We start from the raw sequence: 24,235 nt of genomic DNA, 5'->3' as shown, positions 1-24,235 counted from the left end.
CAGATTATCTCAGCCGTCAGATTCTGGATCAAGAGGAATAGTCTCTTCATCCAGAGGTATTTCACCAGCTGTCCCTTCATTGGGGCACCCCGGATATGGATCTGTTGGCAGGTCGGATCAACAGGGCTCGCGCCGCAGCAGACACGCTGAGCGCCCCGTAGGGGCAGTATCAGCTACTGTATGTCTTCCCCCCTCTCAAGTTACTGCTGAGATTTCTCCGCAGGATAGAGGTGGAGGGAACTCCAGTTATCCTGGTAATTCCGGGCTGGCCCCGTCAAGCCGGGTACGCCGACTTGGGCAGACTAGTCGCGGACGCTCCTTGGAGACTTCCTCTCAGGGAGGATCTGCGGTTTCAAGGACCGATCTTCCATCGTGCTTTACGGTCGCTGGCTTTAACGGCCTGGCCATTGAGACCCAGGTACTGAAGGACAGAGGATTGTCAGCTTCAGTTATTCCTACTCTAATTAAAGCAAGGAAAGCGACTTCCAGCAAAGTCTATTATCGCACATGGAAGGCTTATATTGCGTGGTGTGAATCGTTGGAGTTTTCCCCCACGTACCTATTCGGTGAGCCGAATCTTGGCTTTTCTGCAAAAGGGGGTTGAGCAGAAACTATCCTTGAGTACTATCAAGGGTCAGGTTTCAGCGTTAGCAATCTTCTTCCAGAAGCCTCTGGCTACTCATTCCTTGGTGCGGAATTTCATCCAGGGGGTGCAGCACTTGGCTCCGCCAGTGCGCGCGCCCTTACCACCCTGGGATCTTAATTTGGTGTTGTCGGTTCTTCAGAAACCTCCCTTTGAAAATATCAGGGAGATTCCCTTGCTTACATTATCCCAGAAGGTGGCCTTCTTGGTGGCTATCACTTCTGCACGCAGGGTGTCAGAACTGGCTGCATTATCGTGTCATTCCCCATATCTGGTGATTCATAGGGATAAGGTAGTTCTTCATCCGAAGCCATCTTTTCTTCCTAAGGTGGTTTCAGACTTTCATCTGAATGCAGATATTGTGCTACCTTCCTTGTGTCCTAAGCCCAGTCATCCTCGGGAATGTGCTTTGCATTCCTTGGATGTGGTGCGGGCAATCAGGGTATACCTGAAGACTACGGAATCGTTCCGTAAGACAGATTCACTTTTTGTGATCACGGATGGCCCCAGAAAGGGGTTGCCTGTATCTGCCGCGACTATCTCCAAATGGATTAGGCAGACGGTGGTACAGGCTTATTCTATTAAGGGTCGGAATCCTCCGTTCCCTGTTAAGGCGCACTCCACTCGAGCGCTCAGTACTTCCTGGGCCTACCGCCATCAGGCGTTAGTGGTCCAGGTGTGCAAGGCGGCTACCTGGTCGTCGGTGCATACCTTTACAAAATTTTATAAAGTTGATGTGATGGCATCGGCGGATGCCTCATTTGGCCGCAAGGTTTTGCAGGCCGCAATTTGAGGAGACCGGTGGTCTACCTCGAGGGTTTTTTTCCGTTGGAATTTCAGTTGAGTCTCATCTTTTGATTGATGAGCCTTTAAAACTTCTAGTTGGCACCGGTTGGGCCTTCTAGATTGGATTTTGATTTCCATTCTCCCACCCCTCATTTGTGGCACTGCTTTGGGACATCCCGAGTTGATATTAATCAAGGAGGACTACGTCTGTCAATGAGCGACAGAGAAAAATAGATTTTTGTAAGATCTTACCGTAAAATCCTTTTCTCTTAAGCTCATTGACAGACGTAGTACCCGCCCCTTTTTTCCAAAGGTGGTTTTAGTGTTCCATCTCAACGAGGGCTTTTTTTTGCCTTTTTCCCTGTTCATAAACTTCCAAAGATATTCTCTCTAGATTGCCTGAATGTAGTTGGAGCCATTGGAGTGTGTACATACAGTGCATTCAGAAAGTTTTCACAGCGCTTCACTTTTTCTACATTTTATGTTACAGCCTTATTCCAAAATAGATTAAGCTCATTATTTTACTCTAAATTCTACAAAAATACTCCATAATGAAAACGTGAAAGAAGTTTGTTTGAAATCTCTGCAAATTTATTTAAAAAGAAAAATCCCATGTACTTAAGTATTCACAGCCTTTGCTCAGTACTTTGTTGAAGCACCTTTGGCACCAACCTCCTCTTCTGGCGTCTCCCCTGCTAGCGCTCCTGGCTCCTCCCCTCTGCCGAGTGCCGTCATAGCCACTTTCTGTGGGGGCACTTATGGAGTGAGTTCCCTAGCCGCGCTGTCTGCATTTGTTGACTCAAACAATGGGACCTTGACTCCCCCCCCCCCCCCCCCCCGCCTCCCTATTACTGGCTTTGATTGAATGCAAAGCAAGAGGGAAGAGCTGCAGACGTGCACAGCGCTGGATCCAATGAGGTAAATAAAAGGATGGAGGGGGGTACTGATGCCTAATTATTTTTTACCTTAATACTAGAATTGAATTCAGGTTAAAATGTTTAGACTAGAACTTTAAATCTTTTTGGGGTCTTATGGCGAAGTTCCTTTTGGCTAGTTGTTGCCCAACTATGTATTTATTATTTTATGCTTGTGAACGACCAAATGGTGTATCAATAAGTTGCCTATATCCAATAGGATCAGAAGAATTTAGTCTTTCCTGTTAATTCCATATCTTGGTGTACAGTACTGGCCACCCTCCCTAAGAATTATTGCTCTCGCTTTGACTTTTGCAAAAATACCTCAGGGAGCAATGTATGTGTTGGCATTTTCGCGTAAGGACAGTGGCGCTGTGTATTTTTTTTTTATATATATATATATATATATATATATATATATATTTAATTTTATACAAATAATTATTTTTCACTTTTTCTTTTTTTTTATGCTGGTGACCAGGTAAACAAGGAAGCGGAACCGGAAGTGACAAACAACTCATTGCTCCCGGTTTCCAGGGTTACAGAGAGGGCAACAACGTCTTCCTCTCTCTATGTACAGGGCAGCCATCGCCGCTGGCCGAATCGTTCGCGGGCATCGCGATTGTACGGTAGAGCCCAGGATTGGCAGCAGGAGGGGCTGGGACCCCCCTTCGCCACCGGCAGAAGTGATAAAGTGACTGATCACTTCTGCCTTACTCAGAATTGAGGGCTGAAAAGAATGATACCTGGATGATGCCTGTAGGTGCAGGCATCATCCTGGTATAACGACCGAAACCAAAGAACGTACAGGAACATCCATTTGGGGGAAGTGGTTCATGTGTAGGTGCAGCATATACTTGTATGGTACAATACGTGCATATAATAGGGATTTAAAGTGATTGTACATTTTTTTTCTGTTAAAATAAACCTGTTATACTTATGTGTTCTGTGCAGTGCTTTTGCACAGGGCAGCCGAATCCACCTCTTCTCTGGTACCTGGCTGGAGCTCCTGGCCCCTCCTGTTGAGTGTCCCAAGAGCAAGCTGCCTGCTGTGGGGGCACCCGAGCCTAACCACAGCGTTGTGTATCCATTTAGACCCAGAGCTGCGGTTTGGCCTCACTCCCTCTTTCTCCTCATTGGATAACTGAGTTTGACAGCAGTCAGAGCCAATGGCGCTGCTTCTATTTCTTAGCCAATCAGGAGGGAGAATTCCGGACGACCTAGGTATTCGTGGACATCGCTGGATTGAGAAGGGGATCAGGTAAGTATTAGGGGGGCTGAGGGGGGACTGCTGCACAAAGTAGGTTTTTAATCTTTTTATTTTAATCTTTTTTTATTGGGTTTTATGAAAAAAAAAAAAATTGCATTTACTATAGACAAAATGACAAGCTGTTCAGTCATACAATTGTGGAGGTATTGATTAAAAAGAGGAGCAAATGTCATTCCCTATTAATCGTAATCTCTCAAAATTGGTTATTGCCTACAATAACAAATGGGTCGAAGGACAGACAACTCCTCATTAGGGTCCGTGGACGCGGATGAGAGAAATTCTTTCCTCTTCCATTTTGTCTGTTTCGTTTCCATTTTTTTTTTTTTTAAAGAATGGTGTTAAAAATGAATAGAAAAAAAAAAAATGAAAGCGCCCCCGTTCCCATGAGCTTGCGCACAAAAGAAAACGCATACCTAAATCACGCTCGCAAATGAAAATGGTGTGCAAAATCACACATGTGAGGTATCACTGTGATCATCAGACCGAGAGCAGTAATTCTAGCAAAAGACCTCAAACTGGTAACTGTTAACATTTTTTAAATCGTCTCCTGCAGAGATTTTTAAGTACCGTAGTTTGTCGCCATTTGACGAGTGTGCACAATTTTAAACCGTAACATGTTGAGTATCTATTTACTTTGCGTGAAATCATCTTTCACAATATAAAAAAAAAAAATTACTTTTTAGTGTTTTAAATTCAGTGAAGTGTATTCTTTCCAAAACAATTGTTTGAAAGACCTCTGAGCAAATACAGTGTGACAAAAAATATTGTTTTTGCTAAGAAAATATATAATGTTTGGGGGTTCTAAGTAATTTTCTAGCAAAAAACACATACAGGTTTTAACTTTAAATAACGTGTCAGAAATAGGCTTAGTCTTTACGTGGTTAAATAATGAGGTTCCCCAAAGTATGATGAAAGGCATTTAAAATGCAAAAATCTTTTTATCTTTTTTTTTTTTTTTTTTTTTAGCTTTTCCTTGAGCGGGAGCGAGCAGCCCAGTTAGCGGAAAGCCAGACGGATGAGTTAATTAAAGAAGTTCCTACAGCACAACAGGACAAAAGTGGGGAATGGCAAGAAACTGGAGGTGAAATCCAGTGGGTTTCAACTGAAAAGAGTCCTACTAATACTGAAGAGCCAGAAAAGAAGAAGGAGGAGGAAGATGAAGAACTTGACCTTACTAAAGGTATCTCCTTTTTATACTGTATATTAGATTACATAGTGTCACTTGATTTTATATAATTTAGTAAGCAAAAAATATATATTTTTTTGTTACCGCTTTCTTCCAAGTATAGTTTTTGACATAGTAGATGGGTACAATAATAACTTTTTTGTGCAAAAATGGACATCCTGCTTCAAAGGGGAACACAAGACTTAATATGGTTTTCATCAGTAATGGATAACAATTTACCCATGCATGCTATTTCTATTTAAATATTTGTCAGCCTTGGGTCTAGAAGCAGGTGATAATAAATTTATGTATTTCTACTTTGTTTTATTTAACATTTACATCCAAGTCATTTATGATCAAATATATGGGGGTCCCCTCCTGGGGTCTACATTTTTCCGTGGGTCCACGTTCCCATAAAGCAACGCGTGGTGCCACCATTTTGCCGTTGTCTCTGTATTCCTGGCTTCGGTGGCCATGCTTGTGTAGTTTAGTGGCCATCATTTTGGTTTCCCCAGAGTTTCACTGGCCGCCATTTTCTTGTAGTCAGATGCTGTGATGAGTTGTGGGGGCCTCTAGTGTCAGGTCAGCGTTTCCTCTTCCTGCAGTGAGGCAGACAGTTTTTGGCGCTCTCCAGTTTGGGTGGTGAGTCTCTAGGGGGTATATATTCCTTCTGCTGCTGTATATAGCCGCCGTGGGTGCACTGATTCTTGTGGTGCCCCGGCGGTGCACAGGGGGAGGGGCCTCCTGTTTTTTTTTTTTTCTTTGCTAAGCAGCGTGGTTTTGTTTGACCTTTTATGGTAATGTAGCCTATGGAGCATGTTTCATCACCCGATCCACTACTGGAAGCTGTGGGTCCTTCTGGGTCTCAGTCTGACCTGGCAGCCATGATGGCAGCCCTGCAGTTGCTAGTAAAGTAGATATGGTCCTGCGAAAGAGACCTGGCAAGAAGCGCCCCCCCCCGCCTTCACCTGTATTCTCTGCTTGATGCTGAGGTGGATTTGGCTGCTGCGGAGGAGAGTCAGCCCACTGTGTCTGCGTCCACGCACGCTGAGTGCTCGAATAGTGAGGATAACTCCTCCTCTAATGCAGCCGCGCATGCAGTGAGGGAAACTTTAAAGTTGGAGGACTCAGCTACTGCTGAGTTAGCTACACCGGTACAATTTGGCACCGCAAAGCTTCCAAGGTGAATAAGGTATTTCCCTTTTCCTGCATATTTTGACGAGATTGTCACTAGTCGGGTTCCCCGAAACGCATGGTTGGTATACCTAAGCGTTTTGCTAGAAGATATCCCTTTGAGGAGTCTCTTCTAAAGAAACTAACGGTTCCACTGTTGGTGGACTCTCAGGTTTCCAGGCTAAATAAGGCCACACTTTTGCCGGTGGAGGATTCCCTGTCTTTTAAGGACCCCATGGACAAAGGAGCTGAGGCTCTGGTCTGGTACCTCTTCACCGTGGCTGGTTTCATTTTGAGACCAGCATTTGCTATCACCTTGGTATCCCAGACCTTAACAGAATAGGCTAAGATTTTGTGCCAGGATCTGGAGGGGAGTCAACACTCTTCTGATCTGACGGAACTTATTTTCAGCTCACAAGCAGCCCTTTTGTCCGTCTGGTTCGCAGGAAAAGAGTTTGAGATCCACCCGTAGCTTTGCGGGAGGCTCCAACAGACACTGGAATGGTAAGTCCAAAGTGGGCACTTCTGGTTCCGCAGACCAGCCCTTCCTCAGCCTGAAGGGGCGCCTTCATCCGCGTCTGAGGTGGGGAGACCTCTTTGTTTCTTTCCGGATCCGTGGATCTTGCTCATTCAGGACAAATGGGTCCACAAACTGGTTCGGTTACAAGATCGAGTTTCGGTCCTTGCCCCGGCAAGGTTCTTTCCTTCCAACTTACCCCTGTCTCCAGAGCAGCTACCAGGCCTCTACAGAGCAGTGCAGGATTTGTTAGCACAAGGAGTTATTGTACTGGTTCCAGAGTCGGAACATTTCCAAGATTTTTATTCAAATCTGTTTACAGTTCCCAGGAAGAGGAAGGCGAAGGGTTCGTCCGATCTTGGATCTCAAGGCTCTGAACCACTTTTCGCATGTTGAGAAATTTTTGATGGAGTCCTTCCGCACAGTAGTAGCTTTCCTTCATTAAGGAGATCTGCTGGCTTCTATTGATCTCAAGGGCACTTACCTTTTATATTTCAATATATGTCGAGCATCAGAGGATTCTTCGTTTTGCCGTGGGCGAGGAGCACTTTCAATTCGTGGTGTTCCCCTTTTTTGGTTTTGCCTCAGCTACTCGGGGGGTTCACAAACGTTTTGGCCCCTGTGTTGGCCTTGTTATGGCAGAAGGGGATTGCAATACTAGGTTACAATAAAGAATAAAAATAATCAGCGCAATCCCTGTCTAAATAATACAAGTGATGTGCACAAAGCTGCAAGCAATCAGTGCCAAACACAAAACACCTGAGATAATGAATAAATAATATTGCTGCGCTAAGTGAATGAAAATCAATAACAAATAATCGCTTAGTGAAAAATGGTAAATAATGTGACCATAAACTCAAATAATGTGATAAACAATAATGAATATTGAATCAAAAAAAATCGGTGATATTGAAAGTCCCAATACACAGTGCAAATAAAGTGACACAATATTACTGTGATAAATAAGTCCCAATGCACAGTGCAACTAAAGTGACACAATATTAAATAAATGAATCTTCATCTGTGATTAAAGTGCTGCATGCTTCACTCCAAGTGATCCACGTGACAATGGTAAGATTAGCAGCTCACCTCAAAGAAAGACTTGTATGTATGCGTTGCGTCATCGACTTCGTCAGCGGGGTCAGCTGACGAAGTCAACGCAACGCGCACGGGGGAGGAGCCTGCACGTCATTACGCCGATGCCATATACAACTTGAATGATTGTTTGGAGGCGGTGGCAGGAGGGCTTACCAGGCGACTGTGATTTTACCCCATGCGCATTTTGGCTCTCATGAGTCTTTCTTTGAGGTGAGCTGCTAATCTTACCATTGTCACGTGGATCACTTTAAGTGAAGCATGCAGCACTTTAATCACAGATGAAGATTAATTTATTTAATATTGTGTCACTTTAGTTGCACTGTGCATTGGGACTTATTTATCACAGTAATATTGTGTCACTTTATTTGCACTGTGTATTGGGACTTTCAATATCACTGATTTTTTTTTTGATTCAATATTCATTATTGTTTATCACATTATTTGAGTTTATGGTCACATTATTTACCATTTTTCACTAAGCGATTATTTGTTATTGATTTTCATTCACTTAGCGCAGCAATATTATTTATGCAATACTAGGTTACCTGGATGATCTGCTTCTGCGCACAGACTCTTCCTCGCCTCTAGAAGCCGACTTAAACGTTACGGTGCGCACCCTGCAGGAGTTCGGCTGGACACTGAATTTTCAGAAATCAGCACTGTCTCCGTCCACAAAGCTTTACTACTTGGGTCTGATTCTGGATTCAGCGTCAGCCCAGGTGTTTCATCCTCAGACAAAACTTCTGAAGCTACAGGATGCTGTTCGGCTCCTGTTGTCCAACCATCGATCATCACTCAGGACTTGCATGCAAGTGCTGGGTCTGATGCTCTCCACCTTTTGAGGCGGTTCTGTTTGCGCAGTTCCACACCAGACCCTTACAAAGGGAAAGGGAGATTCTGATCAAATGGAACAAGGATCAAATGTCCTTGAACAATCTGATCCTGTTGAGTTGGGGCTCAAGGGAGTCTTTCCTATGGTGGCTCTGCTCCCCGGCACTACGTCTGGGAAAACCTTTTCTTCCCCTGTATTGGATTGTAATCACCACGGATGCCAGTCTGTCCGGATGGGGAGGTGTCTTGGGAGTGTGTTCAGCCCAAGGTGTCTGGCCTCGGGAGAAGTCCAGGTTGCCGATCAACATCCTGGAGATTCGGGCGATCAGGCTTTCTGTCTCAATGGACGGATCGTCTACAGGGATGCCCTGTACAGATACAATCGGACAGTGCTATGGCTGTGGCATATGTCAATCATCGAGGGGGCACAAGAAGTGCCCTGGTGGCCCAGAAAGTAGCCAGCATTTTAGGGTGGGCATAACGATATGTTCCGGCCCTCTCTGCTGTGCACATTCCGGGGTTAGAGAATTGGCAAGTGGACTATCTCAGTCGGCAGACGTTGGATCTTGGAGAATGGTCTCTTCACCCGGATGTATTTCATCAACTGTGTCTTTGATGGGGGACCCCCGATGTGGACCTGCTGGCTTCCCGTCTCAACAGGAAGGTGCAGAGGTTCACGTCAAGGTCTCGGGATCCTCTGGTGGCTCCTTGGGGTCAGTATCGTTTTGATTTGCGTCTTTCTTTCAATACAACTTCTGTCGAGACTGCTACGCAGAATCGAGGTAGAAGGAATTCCAGTCATTCTGGTGGCACCAGTCTGGCCTTGCCGGTCTTGGTACACAGGCCTGGTAAGGCTGGTAGCAGACGTCCCTTGGAGGCTTCTTCTCAGGGGAGATCTTCTATCTCAGGGACCAATCTTCCATCCTGCTTTTACGGTCACTGGCTTTATCAGCCTGGCTATTGAAAGCCAGGTGCTGAAAGACAGAGGGCTGTCGGAGTCGGTGATTCCTACACTGTTGAAGGCTAGGAAATCTACTTCAAGGAATGCTTATCGAGTTTGGCAGGCGTACATTACTTGGTGTGAGTTGCGGAGGGTTTCTCCCCACTCCTTTTCTGTGTCTCATCTGTTGGAGTTTCTACAATTGGGTGTAGATCAACGTTCGGCTCTGGGCACCATCAAGGGCCAGATTTCCGCCTTGGCTATTTTTTTCCAAAGGCAGTTGGCAGCGAAGTCCTTGGCTCACAATTTTGTGCAGGGAGTTTGGTTCAACTAGCCAGGAATACAGATCGAACAATCCCTCATTATACAAGCGATTTTGACCCCTAACAAGGGTCCACCCTTTCTGGTGAGTGGGGTTCCTGAAGGGGTTCAAGGCACCTGGCACGAGTGATCATCTTAAGCACTTTAATACCTGCACTGAAACACCTTTATTTAATTTTTTCATTTTTTGGTCACATATTGCACCTCTGTGCACATGAAATTTGAACTTTCTATTTTTTATTGGGCTTTATCATTAGTTTATTGGACATTTATTCATTAATAGCATATTTTATTCATATTTATGGTCATACTTTGCACTTTATACACTGGATATTTGCACATATTTGATGAATATTACTATATACTTGGTTATTGAAGACATTTATTTTTGCAAGCGCTGTGCTCGCTTGTTTCACTAAGATATGAAATGTCTGTAAAAACAACTGAAACAATGTTAATTTTTTCAGTTTATGCCTGATTACACTGTAAATGGGAAGATGATAGGTGCCTCTGAATTATAAGGTAGCCATAATGAATTTGGTGCTACACCCCACTCCTTGCACTTGGCCGTTCATCTGGATGTACTGTGCTGCTGGCGTTTGTCACTTCACTACAATGTACTGTGCTGCTGGTGATTGCCTGCTGCTGTTCTATACACCTGATTCTCTTTGTAAGGACTCTTTCCTCCTATAAATCAGAGGTGGTTACTGAACCGCTGCTCTCCACGGGTTCATATTCTGAATCTGAGAGTTCATCCCAACTACTCTCATCTGGCATGCTCAGAATGTGAAAGGCCTTCTCACTTGTAAACCTTTTTTTGGGCATGGTGTTCAGTTTCTGGTGACACTGTACTGGTGTGGAGGTGGTCAGGACACTGGTGCGGACACGGTCACTGGTACTAGTGTGACAGTGATCAGAGCATTGTTGCTGGCTTGAATGGCTGACATTGGCGTAACTAGGGATAAGAACAGTATTTCTGACTTCACTGGCACTGGTTTAGTGATGATCAGGATGCAGGTGCTGGCTTACACTGGTCTGGTGTCACTGTAATTAGGGACACTGGCTGGTGTCAATAGCAAAAAGGTGTACTGTTTCTGCCTGCTTTAGTGACACTGGAACAGGTGATGGGCTAGTGATCAGGAAATACTGTAAGCTTACTTCACTGGTGTGTGTGTTTAAACTGATAGACACTGAATGACTCAAAGGATCGCTTGAACAGCTCTCAGCTCTCTCTCCTCTCAAAGACGGTCTCTGTGTAAGAAGAGAAAAGCGATGGTTGCACCATGCAGCTATTCTGTACATTTGTGATTGCTGTAATTCGACCTATCAACCTATTGATCACATGGTACAGGACCAAGTTTCATGGTCCTGTACCTGGTCATGTGATCCCCTGTGTCTAAAAGACACAGCGATCGGGCTCGCCGGTGAGCGCTCTAGGAGCTGCTAATTGAGAATGTACGGGCATGTCTACCCACATCGGCAAATCACATATTTTTATGTCTATAAACAGCCAGATGGGAAACAGTTTAGATGAACTGATATATGTTCTAGGCGTGGTTCCTACCATTTCTGCTCGCTATGAACACCTTACAGTTCCTATTGAGGATGTTTCCTCTTCATCTAAGGATTCTGTTGATAGGCATCTGTAAGCCCTCTTAAAGTGATTCTAAAGGCATACGTTTTTTGTTTTTTTTTTTTATTACTTTAATGCAATCTTTGCATTAATGTGTAAGTCCACCCTAACACTAAAATCCTTGCATCTACAGTCATCCACGATCTAACACTAACCTATTTAGCACTGTAAAGATTAAATCCATATACATACCTTTCTTGAAGCTGATCCAGGCTCCAGAGGTGGAAGCTCTGCAGAGGACACGGCCGACAACGGCTGTGAAATTAATGAGAAGTGACGTCACCCATAAACTTACTATGGGGCTTCCGTTGTCGGTCATGTCATCTGCCCCTGCCTCCACAGCGAAGCCGCAGCTGACCACTCAGTGTGGTATCAGGTCAAGTAGGCTTCAAAAAAGGTTTACTGATTTCTTCTTTACAGAGCTAAAAAGGGTTAGTGTTAGATTGTGGATGTCTGTAGATGCAGGGATTTTAGTGTTAGGGTGGACTTTCTACTTTAAGGTAGCACACCTTACAATTGCAGCTCCACCTCCTCCCTTTAACACTTACCTGAGTCGTCTCGCGATCCAGCGCTGTGCTGCAGCTCTTATCTCCTCTTTCTGTATTCAGAGATAGTCTTTGCCACTTCTGCTCCTGCTGCATTAAATAAACATTCTAGACGAGTTCACTTAAAAAACGACCGTCATGAGAGCAGTATGAGTGTTGATAGTCTACCACTAAAAATGCTGTTTTTGCATATTTTAAATACTTCTGAAACTCAGAACAAGTTCAGCAAGCAAGTCAGGAAAACATATCTATTTTAGTTGTACAGGACACAGGCAAAGTATTCACATTGGATACTAGCAAACTTTTAAGGATACGCCCACTGGGTGCTTACCCTGTAACCCTACCCCACTCCGTGAGTCCAGGGAATTTACTGTCCACTCTTTTTTTTTTTTTTTCCTTTCTTTGAATTCTAAAAACATCTCCGTGTCTTCTAATGTCACAAGTAGAAAATGTGTATTTGGATCGGTGCAATTGCTTCCAAGTAACAAGAAAAGTCGGCACACGAATGCTTCCTTTTTAAAGCGATATATTCCAGCATGACCGCAGTGTACAACATGGTAAAACGCTAACACGTTTCGGCCGTAGCCTTACTCGTAGCATACAAAAATATAATAAAACCAGACTTATATATTTACAAAACAGCCCTGTCAAAATAGGGGCAGTATATTCTTGATTGCAATTAAGATCATTGACAAACACACAAGTGGGATGTTGAAGCCAGTTTGAAGAGAGGAAAGAAAAGAAAAACGAAAAAATACACATTGTGAATGCAGAGAAACCATTAATCAATAGACCCATCTTAATCATGTGATCATTTTAAAAAAGTGTTAATATCCAATCTAATGTTAATTCCACTTAGTGCTCTAGTATTAGGACTGTGTATCCACCACAACTCAGGTTGTAGCAAGATGTGGTCACCTCCTCTGGCTGTTTTTTTTAACCTGTTCCAAACCACAGAAAAATATTTAAGATTCCCTGCATATATCTCCCTAAAATGTTTGGAGACATTAGAAATGTTTTTGGCATTTACATTGGTTGTATCATTAACATGTTTCGATATTCTTATTCTCAAATTATGGATAGTGCAACCAACATACTGCAACCGACATATACTGCATTCAGTAACATAAATGATCATCTGAGAATTGAAGTTTACGTATTTTTTAAGTACATACGATCTTCCTGTGGATCTTCCTGTACATACGATCTTCCTGTGTCCTGGGACCAATCCTGTTTAATTTATTCATAAATGATTTAGAGGAGGGGATATCTAGTACAATCTCAGTATTTGCAGATGATACTAAACTAGGCTTGCCATTATCTTCTATGCAGGATGTGGAAACCTTGCAAGCGGACCTGAACAAAATAACGGGGTGGGCAACTACATGGCAGATGGGGTTTAATGTTGAAAAATGTAAAGTAATGCACCTGGGGGCCAGAAACCAGAAAGCAAGCTACTCACTAGGGGGGGACCTCTGGGTGAGTCTAGGATGGAAAAGGACTTGGGGGTACTGGTAGACAACAGGCTTGGCAGTGGCATGCAATGCCAAGCCGCCGCAAGCAAAGCCAACAGAATACTGGGATGTATAAAAAAGGGGATTCACTCCAGAAATAAAGAGATTATTCTCCCACACTACAAGACTCTGGTCCGGCCACATCTGGAGTATGCTGTCCAGTTCTTGGCACCGGTCCTCAAGAAGGATGTGCTGGAACTGGAGAAAGTCCAGAGAAGGGCAACAAAAATGATTAGGGGAATGGAGGACATCAGCTATGAGGAAAGGCTACAAGCACTGAATCTATTCTCTCTGGAGAAGAGACGATTGAGGGGGGAAATGATATCAATGTACAAATACTGTACTGGCGACCCTAGCATAAGGAACAAACTATTCAGAGAAAGGGAATACAAAAAGACACGTGGCCACTCACTAAAACTAGAGGAAAGGCAGGTTAACCTTAAAGTGCGTACGGGGTTCTTCACTGTAAGAGCGGTAAGGATGTGGAATTCTCTTCCACAAGCAGTCGTATCAGCAGGGAGCATTGATCGTTTCAAAAAACTATTAGATGGGCACCTTAGAGACCACAACATACAGGGGTATACAATGTACGGTTAAAAGCAAACACACACACACACACACACATCATAGGTTGAACTGGATGGACTGATGTTTTTTTCAACCTCACTAACTATGTAACTATGTAAGAAGTGACTCTCCTGCTCTTCTTATGTGTAATGCGCTGCTTGCATGTAGTAAATCCACATGGCTACGATCCCACTTCTCCCAGCCATGAATTTAAGACTTGTGGCCTGTGGGAACTAAACAAAGATGGAGACAGCATAGCACCCAAAGTGGGGGCTTTCTTGCTTAAGAAAAAGCTGTGGATCGGGGCAACCTTAGTAAACCTTGATTCATAACCAGACCCTACAATGTGAGGACAGCCTGTAATGTTACTCTGGGCACTGGATCCTGCGTAGGTGGTTAACACTTAGTGCATTGTGTGTAGTCAGCTGCAGGGTGCTAGACAGGCCCAGGGCCATGGTCCATCCCAATGGAAGCTATTTCATGAAAACCCCTTCAGGGGTTTGCGGACTGTGACAGGCTAAGCCTGAATGTTGTATACAGTACAATACCCTGTATGCTTCTAACTATTACTGATAAAGATTGGGTCGATATTTGATATGCAATTTACTACATGTATACCCTTCAAATTTTGGGCACTAAAACTCAGCCACTCAGGGCTTAGTCTCAGAAGGATGACCATTTGTAACATCACACCGCAAGTCGCAAATTGTACCACCGCTTATGCTTAGAGCCTTTAGAGGGTACTCGTTACTGCTATCGGCAAAAGCCCAGACATTGTGCAATTACCTTCTGTTCAACTTTTTGGTGTTGACGCCCTAAACCATGTCATAAGACAAATTTCCCAAATGGGGATCTGTAAGCTGTAGCTATCTGTAAAAAGCACCTCATGTGTGCATTTTTAAAGATGTCTAATTAGAGAGGCACTTGACCATTTCATCAGAGATGTTACAGGATGGATGGTTTCTCCATCCAAAGAACACCAAACCCCCCTCAGAGGAACCGTCTATCTCCTCAAAATGTAGAGCACCTAACTGTTCTACCCAGGCTTCAACTTCCAAACCTACAGTATCTCACAAAAGTGAGTACACCCCTTACATTTTTGTAAATATTTTGTATAAGTGTAGATTTGTTGTCCCCTCAAAAAAACTCAACACACAGCCATCAATGTCTAAACCGCTGGCAACAGAAGTGAGTACACCCCTAAGGGACAATGTCCAAATTGGGCCCAAAGTGTCAATATATTGTGTGGCTACCATTATTTTCCAGCACTGCCTTAACCCTCTTGGGCGTGGAGTTCACCAGAGCCTCACAGGTTGCCACTAAAGTCCTCTTCCACTCTTCCATGACAACATCACGGAGCTGGTGGATGTTGGAGACCTTGCCCTCCTCCACCGTCCATTTGAGGATGCCCCACAGAAGCTCAAAAGGGTTTAGGTCTGGAGACATGCTTGGCCAGTCCATCACCATTACCCTCAACTTCTTTAGCAAGGCAATGGTCGTCTTGGATGTGTGTTTGAGGTCGTTGTTAGAATACTGCCCTGCAGCCTAGTCTCCGAAAGGGGAAGGGATCATGCTCTGCTTCAGTATGTCACAGTACATGTTGACATTCATGGTTCCCTGAACGAACTGTAGCTCCCCAGTGCCAGCAGCACTCATGCAGCCCCAGACCATGACACTCCCACCACCATGCTTGACTTTAGGCAAGACACACTTGTCTTTTGTACTCCTCACCTGGTTGCAGCCCCACGCTTGACACCATCTGAACCAAATAAGTTTTATCTTGCTCTCATCAGACCGCAGGACATGGTTCCAGTAATCCATGTCCTTAGTATGCTTGTCTTCAGGAAACTGTTTGTGGACTTTCTTGTGCATCTTTAGTAGAGGCTTCCTTCTGGGATGACAGCCATGCAGACCAATTTGATGCAGTGTGCGGCGTATGGTCTGAGTACTTGACAGGCTGCAATGTACACTGTTATACAAGCTGTTCACTCACTACTTTACATTGTAGCAGTGTAATTTCTTCAGTGTTACATGAAAAGATATATAATAAAATATTTACAAAAATGTGAGGGGCGTACTCACTTTTGTGAGATACTGTATGTATAGCCCTTCTTTTTGGCACAAGCCTCAGACCACAAAGCCTCCTTCCCAATGAAGGGGCATCCTAACTCCTTAGTGTGGCGATGTATGTTACGGTTTGATTGTCTAGGTAACAGATGACACAGACCTGGGGATTAAATCAGTTGTTTTAAAGGGATAGAGAATAGTTCAAAGCTCTACCCTCACTGCTTTCTTCTATCGAATAAACCAAAAGCTGCTGCCCTCAACCATCATTTTATTCAAGAGGATTCTATTCAAAGGATTTTATTTGAAGTGCCAACGGTGGTATTCATCCTGTTCTGGACCTAAAATCTCTCATAAGTACTTTTTAAATAAAATCTTGCATGAAATCCACATGTTCAATAATTGCCTCTCTAAGATGAGGGAAATGCATGGCATGCTTACATATCCAAGATGCCTATCTGCAGGATTCCATTTATCTACTGTATTAACACTTGTGCACTCTGTGCTTTGCGATGGCAGATAATCCCTTCCAGTTTGTCAAACTGCCTTTTGACCCATCCTCTGCTCAGAGTATTCACAAAGGACCTTGTCCCCTTCTCCGATCTCAGGGCATCCAGGTCACTGGGTGTCTAGATGACTTTCTCCTGAGGGACTTGTTTCCCTTCCAGCTTATCTGTAAAATCAACAGGACAATTCAGATGCTCTGGGCTCAATTTGTTCTCTGAGCCCACGCTTCAGAATTGAGATCAGTGACACCCCACAATGAGAGATCCAATGAGGGTTCTAGGCATCATGGTAGCTGTCTTTGAATCTGTACCATATACCCATTTTTTTTTTCTTACCCCTCCAGTAGATCATTTTGGGTACCTAGAACAAGTATTCTCCTTTTGTTGACCTACCCATGCCCCTGTCCAGCCAAACAAGGGAACCTGCTATTTTGGTGGATCTCAAGCTCTGCTCTTACAATAGTGGTAATTCCCTTCTTCCATATCACTGGCAAGTGATAACCACAGTTGCCAGTCTTTCAGGCTGGTGAGGAGTGTTCCAGTCCCTCAATCCAGGGTCCAAGGTGGTATCAGTCTTCCACCTCAGTGAGGATAGTCCTACCATCCTTATGCCCTGCTGCAAAGCATTCATTGGAAATCTCTTCATTCTCTGGATGTAGTCAGAGCCATTAGTCAACCTCAGCTACTGCTTTGATATGACTAACAAATTCTCTTAATGACCTTGCATTGGACTTTCTGCTCCCATGTCCACCCTCATGACATGGATAAGAAATCTGATCACTAAAACCTACACTCTCAACAGATCTCCTGATAACCTTTTGTGCCCCCGTCCTACCATTTTTGGGAGTATCCTAGGCATTTCTCCACCAAACTTATGTAGCTCAGCTATGTAAGGCCACCACCTGGTTCTCCATTCTTTTTCAAAATTCTACCAAGCGGAAGTCTAATCTTCTGCGGTTGAAGCTTTATCCCTGATTCACACTGCCATGATTTTGTATGCAACTTGAGAGTTCAAAGTTGCATGACAAGTCGCGCCCCATTAGCAGCATTGGAACCATTCTATGAGGAGCGACTTGAGTTGCTCAGACTTAAAAAAACGTTCCTGCGCTACTTGGTGCAACTTCAATATGGCTTGCATTGACTTCTGTTAAAGAAGTTGTATGCAAGCCGCAATGAAGTCGTGCCGGAATGTTGGCTTTAACCACTTCCCGCCTGTCATATAGCAAAATGACGGCCGCAAAGTGGTTTCCCTATCCTGGCCGGGCTTCCTATAGGGGGGGGGGGGGCAGGGCTGCTATCGTTGGTGTGGTGTGTCACTGACTCTCCACATCTCCGATTTCCCGGTAAAGAGCCTATGACGTAGGCTCTTTACCATGTGATCAGCTGTGTTCGATCACAGCTGGTCACATAGTAAATAGGACCTTTCCTTAGTTCGCGTCTAACAGGCACGTGTAGAGGAGAGCCAATCGGCAGCTCTCCTGACGAGGGGGAAGCCAATCAGTGCTCAGAGAGCCTGTCAGTGTCCTCCTCAGTGCCGCCCATCAGTGCCCAACGATCAGTGCTGCCTGTCAGTGCTTCATATCAGTGCCACCCCATCACTGCCAGTCAGTGCGGCCTCATTAGTGCTCATCTGTGCAGGAAAAAACTTATTTACAAAATTTTATAACCTAAAAACACTTTTTTTTTTTTTTTAAACTTTTTATATTTAGCAAAAAAGAAAAACTTTGCGGTGATCAAATACCACTAAAAGAAAGCTATATTTTTGGGGAAAAAAAATTCATATTTGGTTTAGGTACAGTGTTTCATGACCGCGCAATTGTCATTCAAAATGCAACAGCGCTTAAGGCTGAAAATTGGCCTGGACAGGAAGGGGTTGAAATTGTTAAAGTTGTGGCAGTGTGAACCAGGGCTTAGGCTGTAGGATTCTTGAAGCAGCACTCTGAAGTTTGTTGTGGGGCCTGTTCTGTTTGCTGCCTTGTTGCTCACCCTTCTCATTTGTTGCTTGAGGACGTCCTTGGATCTATGAATACTTTGCCTGTGACCTGTACTGTACAATTAAGATTAAGGGATTTTTGACTTGTAAAAGCTTTTAATACTAGATGGAAATGATTTAAAGTTTCTAAAATTTTTAGACGTTTTGCTCACCAAGACAACCCTGTGACTTAATTATATGAGGATTTAACACTGTGTTGCCAATGCTTTGCATTATTCAATTGTCGATTGATTGGCTTCCATCTTAACTGCATTAATATAATGTATGTTGTGTTTATTTTTAGCTCTCCAGCATGCTGGAAAGCACATGGAAGATTGCATCGTTGCCTCCTACACAGCTTTGCTTCTAGGATGTCTTTGCCAGGAGAGTCCAGTAAGTAGAATTTGAAATATGAATGATAATGTAAATGTAATCGTGTAAAAAAAAAAAATATGCTGTTCTAAGGAAATGTTTCAATTTGCTGTGTATGACCTCGGCTTAAATGTTACGACTCATTCCAGTCGTTTACTACTTAAAGTGGAACTTTAGGTTGCTATGAAAATGGGCAGACAGGCAGGATTTTTAATGCGGAAGAGACACACTTTGTCTCATCTACATTGACTGACTACCTACCAAAATACTTAAAAATTCAGCAGTGCCAAATCCGTCTGATCTCCCACACATGCGCGGGAGTTGAGCAAAGGATGGATCCCATGAAGCTGCACATCAATGCAAACCCCCAGGCCATGCCCCCAACACATTTCACTTTGCGTCTTTGGAGCTTAATCAAGAGTGACATCATCCCCGCCCTGCTAATGACCTCGGCTGATCATTGAGACCCGGAAGCCAGCTGCTCGAAGCTGTCAGTGGCCGGACGGTTAGCTTGAGGATGCCGAATCGCTGGAGCAGAGGTAAGTATTATTCCGCTTTAAATAGGAACTTAGTTCTTGCGTACCTGATCTAGTATTGAAGTATGTGTTTAAAAAAATGTAAAGCTGGACTGTAGGCTGATATGAAAGACAAATTGATGCTGTTATCTATTCATTAATCAATTCATTCAAAGTAGAGGCCCTAGAGAACAAATTGGTGGGTTTTGCAATTTTTGGATTGTGTGTGGGTGGGAATTCTTGCCTTTTTTTTTTTCTTTTGGCAAATGTCCATTCACTTGAATTTGTCAACCTAACCCAGGTAGTCATGAAAAAGGATTAATATATGTAAACCCAAAGTCCTAATTTTCTTTCTAATCTTGCTGACACTTGCAATTTTGTTTGTAAGATGTGATTCCATGACAGGGGCTTGTGAAGTGTGCAGGAAGTACTCACCTACAAAGACTGAAGCACAGATTGGCTGGAGAAACAACGCAAATGGTTTAACTTGTAGATCAGTTGCTGTCCTCTAGACCTACATGAAGCTGCTTGTAGGTCTTAGGCCAAGGTGGACTCTCAGCAGTCCTTGGATCATCTGCTAGATTTGCCAATGGCTTTGTCATATCTTTGTTGCCTTGAAAAGTTAGGTTTTCTTGTCCATAGAGGGACACAGGCAGTCAGATACATTTGGTTTATACTACTGCCATCAGGATGTTTTGACATTGGCTAACAGAAACATAGTAAGCCTGCATCTGTATAACCCCCCTCCTCTACCCAGCATAACTTTCTTTTTTGCTAGCATCCTTTTCTCAGTGCTTTTCTCAGCTTAGCTTACTCAGTAAAGTCTAAGTAGTTAGGGGAGCACTGTGGTTATTGAGGGCACTCAGGTGGCTGGGGGATACTCTGAGAAGTTAAGGGGCACCTCAGGCTGCTATAGGAGGTTGGAGGAGGGAACTATGGCAACTGAAAGGCAGTGTATCAGGTTAAGGGCTCTGCAGTTGTCTGGAGACCTGGAAGGAGGGATATACAAATGATATAGAATATCAGCGCTCGACCCTAACAACTAGCAGCTGAACACTAAACAGGCACAGAAACAAAACCTGGATAGCAAATCAAAATAGGTAAAACAGTGCAGCGCTCTAAAACTATACTAAACAGCAATAAGATCAAATCACAATAAAAAGTCAATCTTCAAGACAGTCAGATGAAAGATCGGGTATAAAGATCAAATGAGAGGTATCGGAGTTAAAGTCCTTAATATGGTGCAAAGAATCCCAATGAATTCCAGAGGAGCCAGGTGCAGATAGTAGAAAAAACACGTGAGAGGCCACTCTGGAAGGTGGAGGGAGTGTGTGTTTTTTCTACTATCTGCACCTGGCTCCTCTGGAATTCATTGGGATTCTTTGCACCATATTAAGGACCTTAACTCCGATACCTCTCATTTGATCTTTATACCCGATCTTTCATCTGACTGTCTTGAAGATTGACTTTTTATTGTGAATTGATCTTATTGCTGTTTAGTATAGTTTTAGAGCGCTGCACTGTTTTACCTATTTTGACCTGAAAGGAGGGAGCCTGCAGCCAACCACAACCTGGTGGTTGGGAAACCTCTACTTTAAAACAGAACTCCAAATTTTCCTCACCAAAACAGATGCATTGTGCATGTATATGAATCACAACTGCAGCAGAAGGGCGGACAGCAAAAGAGCAGAAGACCCCCGGAGAGAAGCGGACAGCAAAAGAGCAGAAGACCGGAGAGGAGAAGACCAGAAGAGCCGAATGAAGATTTTTAATAAACTTTCCAAAACGTCTCCTGTCGTTATTTCCATACACTGCCTTTTATGTGGTGAATGAGTAGGGCTACAGTGTACCCCATACCCATTCACATAGGGAGGGGGTCCGGGATGTGGGGGCCCTTCTTGTTAAAGGGGGCTTCCAGATTCCGATGAGCCCCCTGCCCGCAGACCCCCACAACCACCGGCCAGGGTTGTGGGGATGAGGCCCTTGTCCTCCTCAAGATGGGGGTAAGGTGCTTTGAGGTAGGGGGTGCAGAGCTCCCCCTCCCCCAAAGCACCAACACCCCCCCCATGTTGAGGGCATGTGGCCTGGTGTGGTCCAGGGGGGGTGGGGCCGCTCGCTCGTCCCCTCCCCTTTCCTGGCCTGCCGGGCTGCATGCTCGGATAAGGGTTTGGTATGGATTTTTGGGGGGACCCCACGCAGTTTTTTCGGCGTGCGGCTACCCTCAAATTCCATACCGGACCCGAAGGGCCTGGTTTGGAACCTGGGGGGGACCCCCACGCAGTTTTTTTTCCCATTTTTGGCGTGGAGTTCCCCCTCAAGATTCTCACAGTGCAGGTCGCGCCGCAAGTCGAATCCGACTTGCGGTGCGACTTCCATTCAAATCAATAGGCTCCCATAGGGAACCATTGATTTTGAATGGAGGCAGAAAAACGCTGCTAAAAGCAACGTGGCCAAACGTGCAATAACGCAAATTAAAAAAGCTACTGAAAGCACGTTTAACAGCTGCTTTTTCCCGGCGTCAGAAATAGCTTTGCAGGACGTTTATTCTAATGTCCCGTGTACATGGAGCCTTACTGGGTGGGATTGAATGCCAATTAGGATGTAGCCATCCTTCCCACCATCAGAGCTATGAAGGAAGTTACATCATTTGCAGACTCTGAAAAACTACAGAGGGGTGTGTCCTAGGCTAGAGTTTGGACAGGAAGTGGCTGCAAGGCCCTCAGTCTACATCCAGACTTTACAGCGTGTCACATGGTACACAGCAGTAACTAAACCCACAATAGAATAGTATCTGCAGACAACAGAGCATTATGGTACAGAGGTATGATCTATGCTGGGACTGACCATTCCATTTAGTTCTAGTGTTAAGCCTTAAAGTAGAAGTTCAGCCAAAATCTAACTAGCTCTAAACCTAATCCATCTAGCCCTGTAAAAAAGAAATTGCTGTGCTTAACTGTTCTGCAGCCACTCCGGTCCCATCCCATGCTGAGCAGTCAGTGGTGGCTTCAGTATGTAGGTGTGCGAAGGAGAGGCAGCCAACAGACACCCCATAGTAACTCTATGGGTGGTGTCACTTCCTAAGCATTTTCCAGCCATTGTCATTTCTCTCTTGCACCCAGCATCCGCTGCTGGACACTGGACCGGATTGGCTTTATAAAAGGTATGTATGGGTTTTTTTTAATAGTATTAGACAGATTAGTGTTAGAACGTGGCTGAGAGTAAATTTAGTGTTGAGAGTAAATTTAGTGTTGAACAGCATTGGCTGAACTTCCACTTTAATCTCTTTATTTTTCATCTGTGTGTAAAGAGAACATAGACATTGGGTTAGGTTCTTAGGTGGATTATATGATCAGTTCTGGCTGAACTGCCTTTCTCACCTTATGCTTAAAAATGTTATACTCCCTTTATTGAAAGAAATTTAGCTTTTGTGTTCAGTAGGAAATAATTTTCGTTAACTTAATGAGGAATTAAACCCAAATCAAATATGTATTCTATTGCACCACACCAGTTCTTAGATGTGATGGCTGCATTTGTTTTCTTTTTTAGGCTTTCTGTTGTATCCGTTACGAGTGAGACTAACCATTTTCCACTGACAGGGGTGCTTACCATGATCAGCTTCTATTTATGTAAAACCTTTACCCCAAAATATAAAAACTGTTGCTTTCATTTCTTAACTGCAGTGTGAGCTAGAGTTTGACTTCAGTTAGTGTATCTAATTCTGCTGGTCCATTTAAAGAGGAAGTAAACTCAGCCAAAAAAAATGAGAAAAAAACCTGTAAAGACAAAGGCATACTAGCTCATTATGAATTACTTACTTTAAAACCATGCCCCCGCAGTGCCGCCCGCTCAGCGTCAGGACAGCCGACATGTTCGGCCGTCCTGCTTCCTGGTAAGTGTACACCGGCCATCTGATTGGCCGGAGGCGCGATTACATCACTCCCGCGCATGCGGGCGGGAGCCCCATTAACAGGACAGGGCTCTGAAGGAACGTTACGGGTGGCCGTTCCTTCAGAGCGCATGCGCTGATGACGTCATCGGCTGCATGCACTGTAAATATCTCCTAAACGGTGCATGTTTAGGAGATATTTATAGCACCTTTAGGTAAGCCCTTAATATAGACTTACCTATAGGTACAAGTCTTTAAAGTGGGTTTACAACCACTTACCTCCCCCCAGATTGAAAATGCGGTTTACTGTGCCCCTGTGCTCCTTCATCCAGAGTGGGGGTATGCAATACAGGAGATGTTACTGGCCCGATCACCAGTTGAAAACAGAGGGGGACACAAAAAAAAAGTGTGTGTGTATATGTATGTATGTAATGCATCCACCACATCTATTTGTAAGCTGCAATATATTAGTTTTGATTTTTGGTTTAATACCACTTTAATATAGCACTTCAAATAAGGATGGGTAATAGATCTGTGGAGCAAAGGTTTCTTTAGTTCCTTAAATTTTCTGAATTTGAATTCTTATATCTTCAGATATCTGTCTTTTTCTCTCCATTTTTTTATGTTTTTATTTTTACTTTTTCCTTTTTCTCTACAGTAATGTGCATTCGTTAATCCAGTTTACGTGGCAGTTTACGTGGCAGCAAACCATGTCTGCTCTGTTTGATTATGCTTTTGTCTCTCCTTTGTCAGATAAATGTGACTACTGTACGGAACCATCTACCAGAAGGAGATTTTTCAATAATGACCGAAATGCTTCAAAAATTTCTCAGTTTCATGAACCTCACCGTAAGTTACCTTTCTAAATGTCATGGTCATACGTTTATAAATCCTCTGTGTACTTTATTTAAAAAAGAATGTGTATGCTAGTCATGTAAGAATGTATCCAGATGCAAGGCAGATTTAGGCTTCATTCACATCTAGGTGTTTTTGTGCGATTTTC

The 24,235-nt window shown here is 43.9% G+C and overlaps 1 protein-coding gene across 2 annotated transcripts in view; it reads left to right on the top strand.

Moving 5' to 3' along the window:
- WAPL (WAPL cohesin release factor) overlaps positions 1-24,235 on the top strand; it is a 226,127-nt gene that overhangs the window by 194,943 nt on the left and 6,949 nt on the right. For both annotated transcript variants that reach the window (XM_082267623.1, XM_082267624.1), the window contains 3 exons: positions 4,580-4,793; positions 18,764-18,852; positions 23,986-24,081. In XM_082267623.1, the coding sequence (XP_082123749.1) occupies positions 4,580-4,793; positions 18,764-18,852; positions 23,986-24,081 (399 nt within the window). The remainder of the gene's footprint in view (positions 1-4,579; positions 4,794-18,763; positions 18,853-23,985; positions 24,082-24,235) is intronic.

The sequence above is a fragment of the Pelophylax lessonae genome (assembly GCF_965119305.1).
Source record: "Pelophylax lessonae genome assembly, chromosome: 9".
NCBI classification, from domain to species: domain Eukaryota; kingdom Metazoa; phylum Chordata; class Amphibia; order Anura; family Ranidae; genus Pelophylax; species Pelophylax lessonae.
This window is presented reverse-complemented; position numbering and strand designations above follow the sequence as displayed.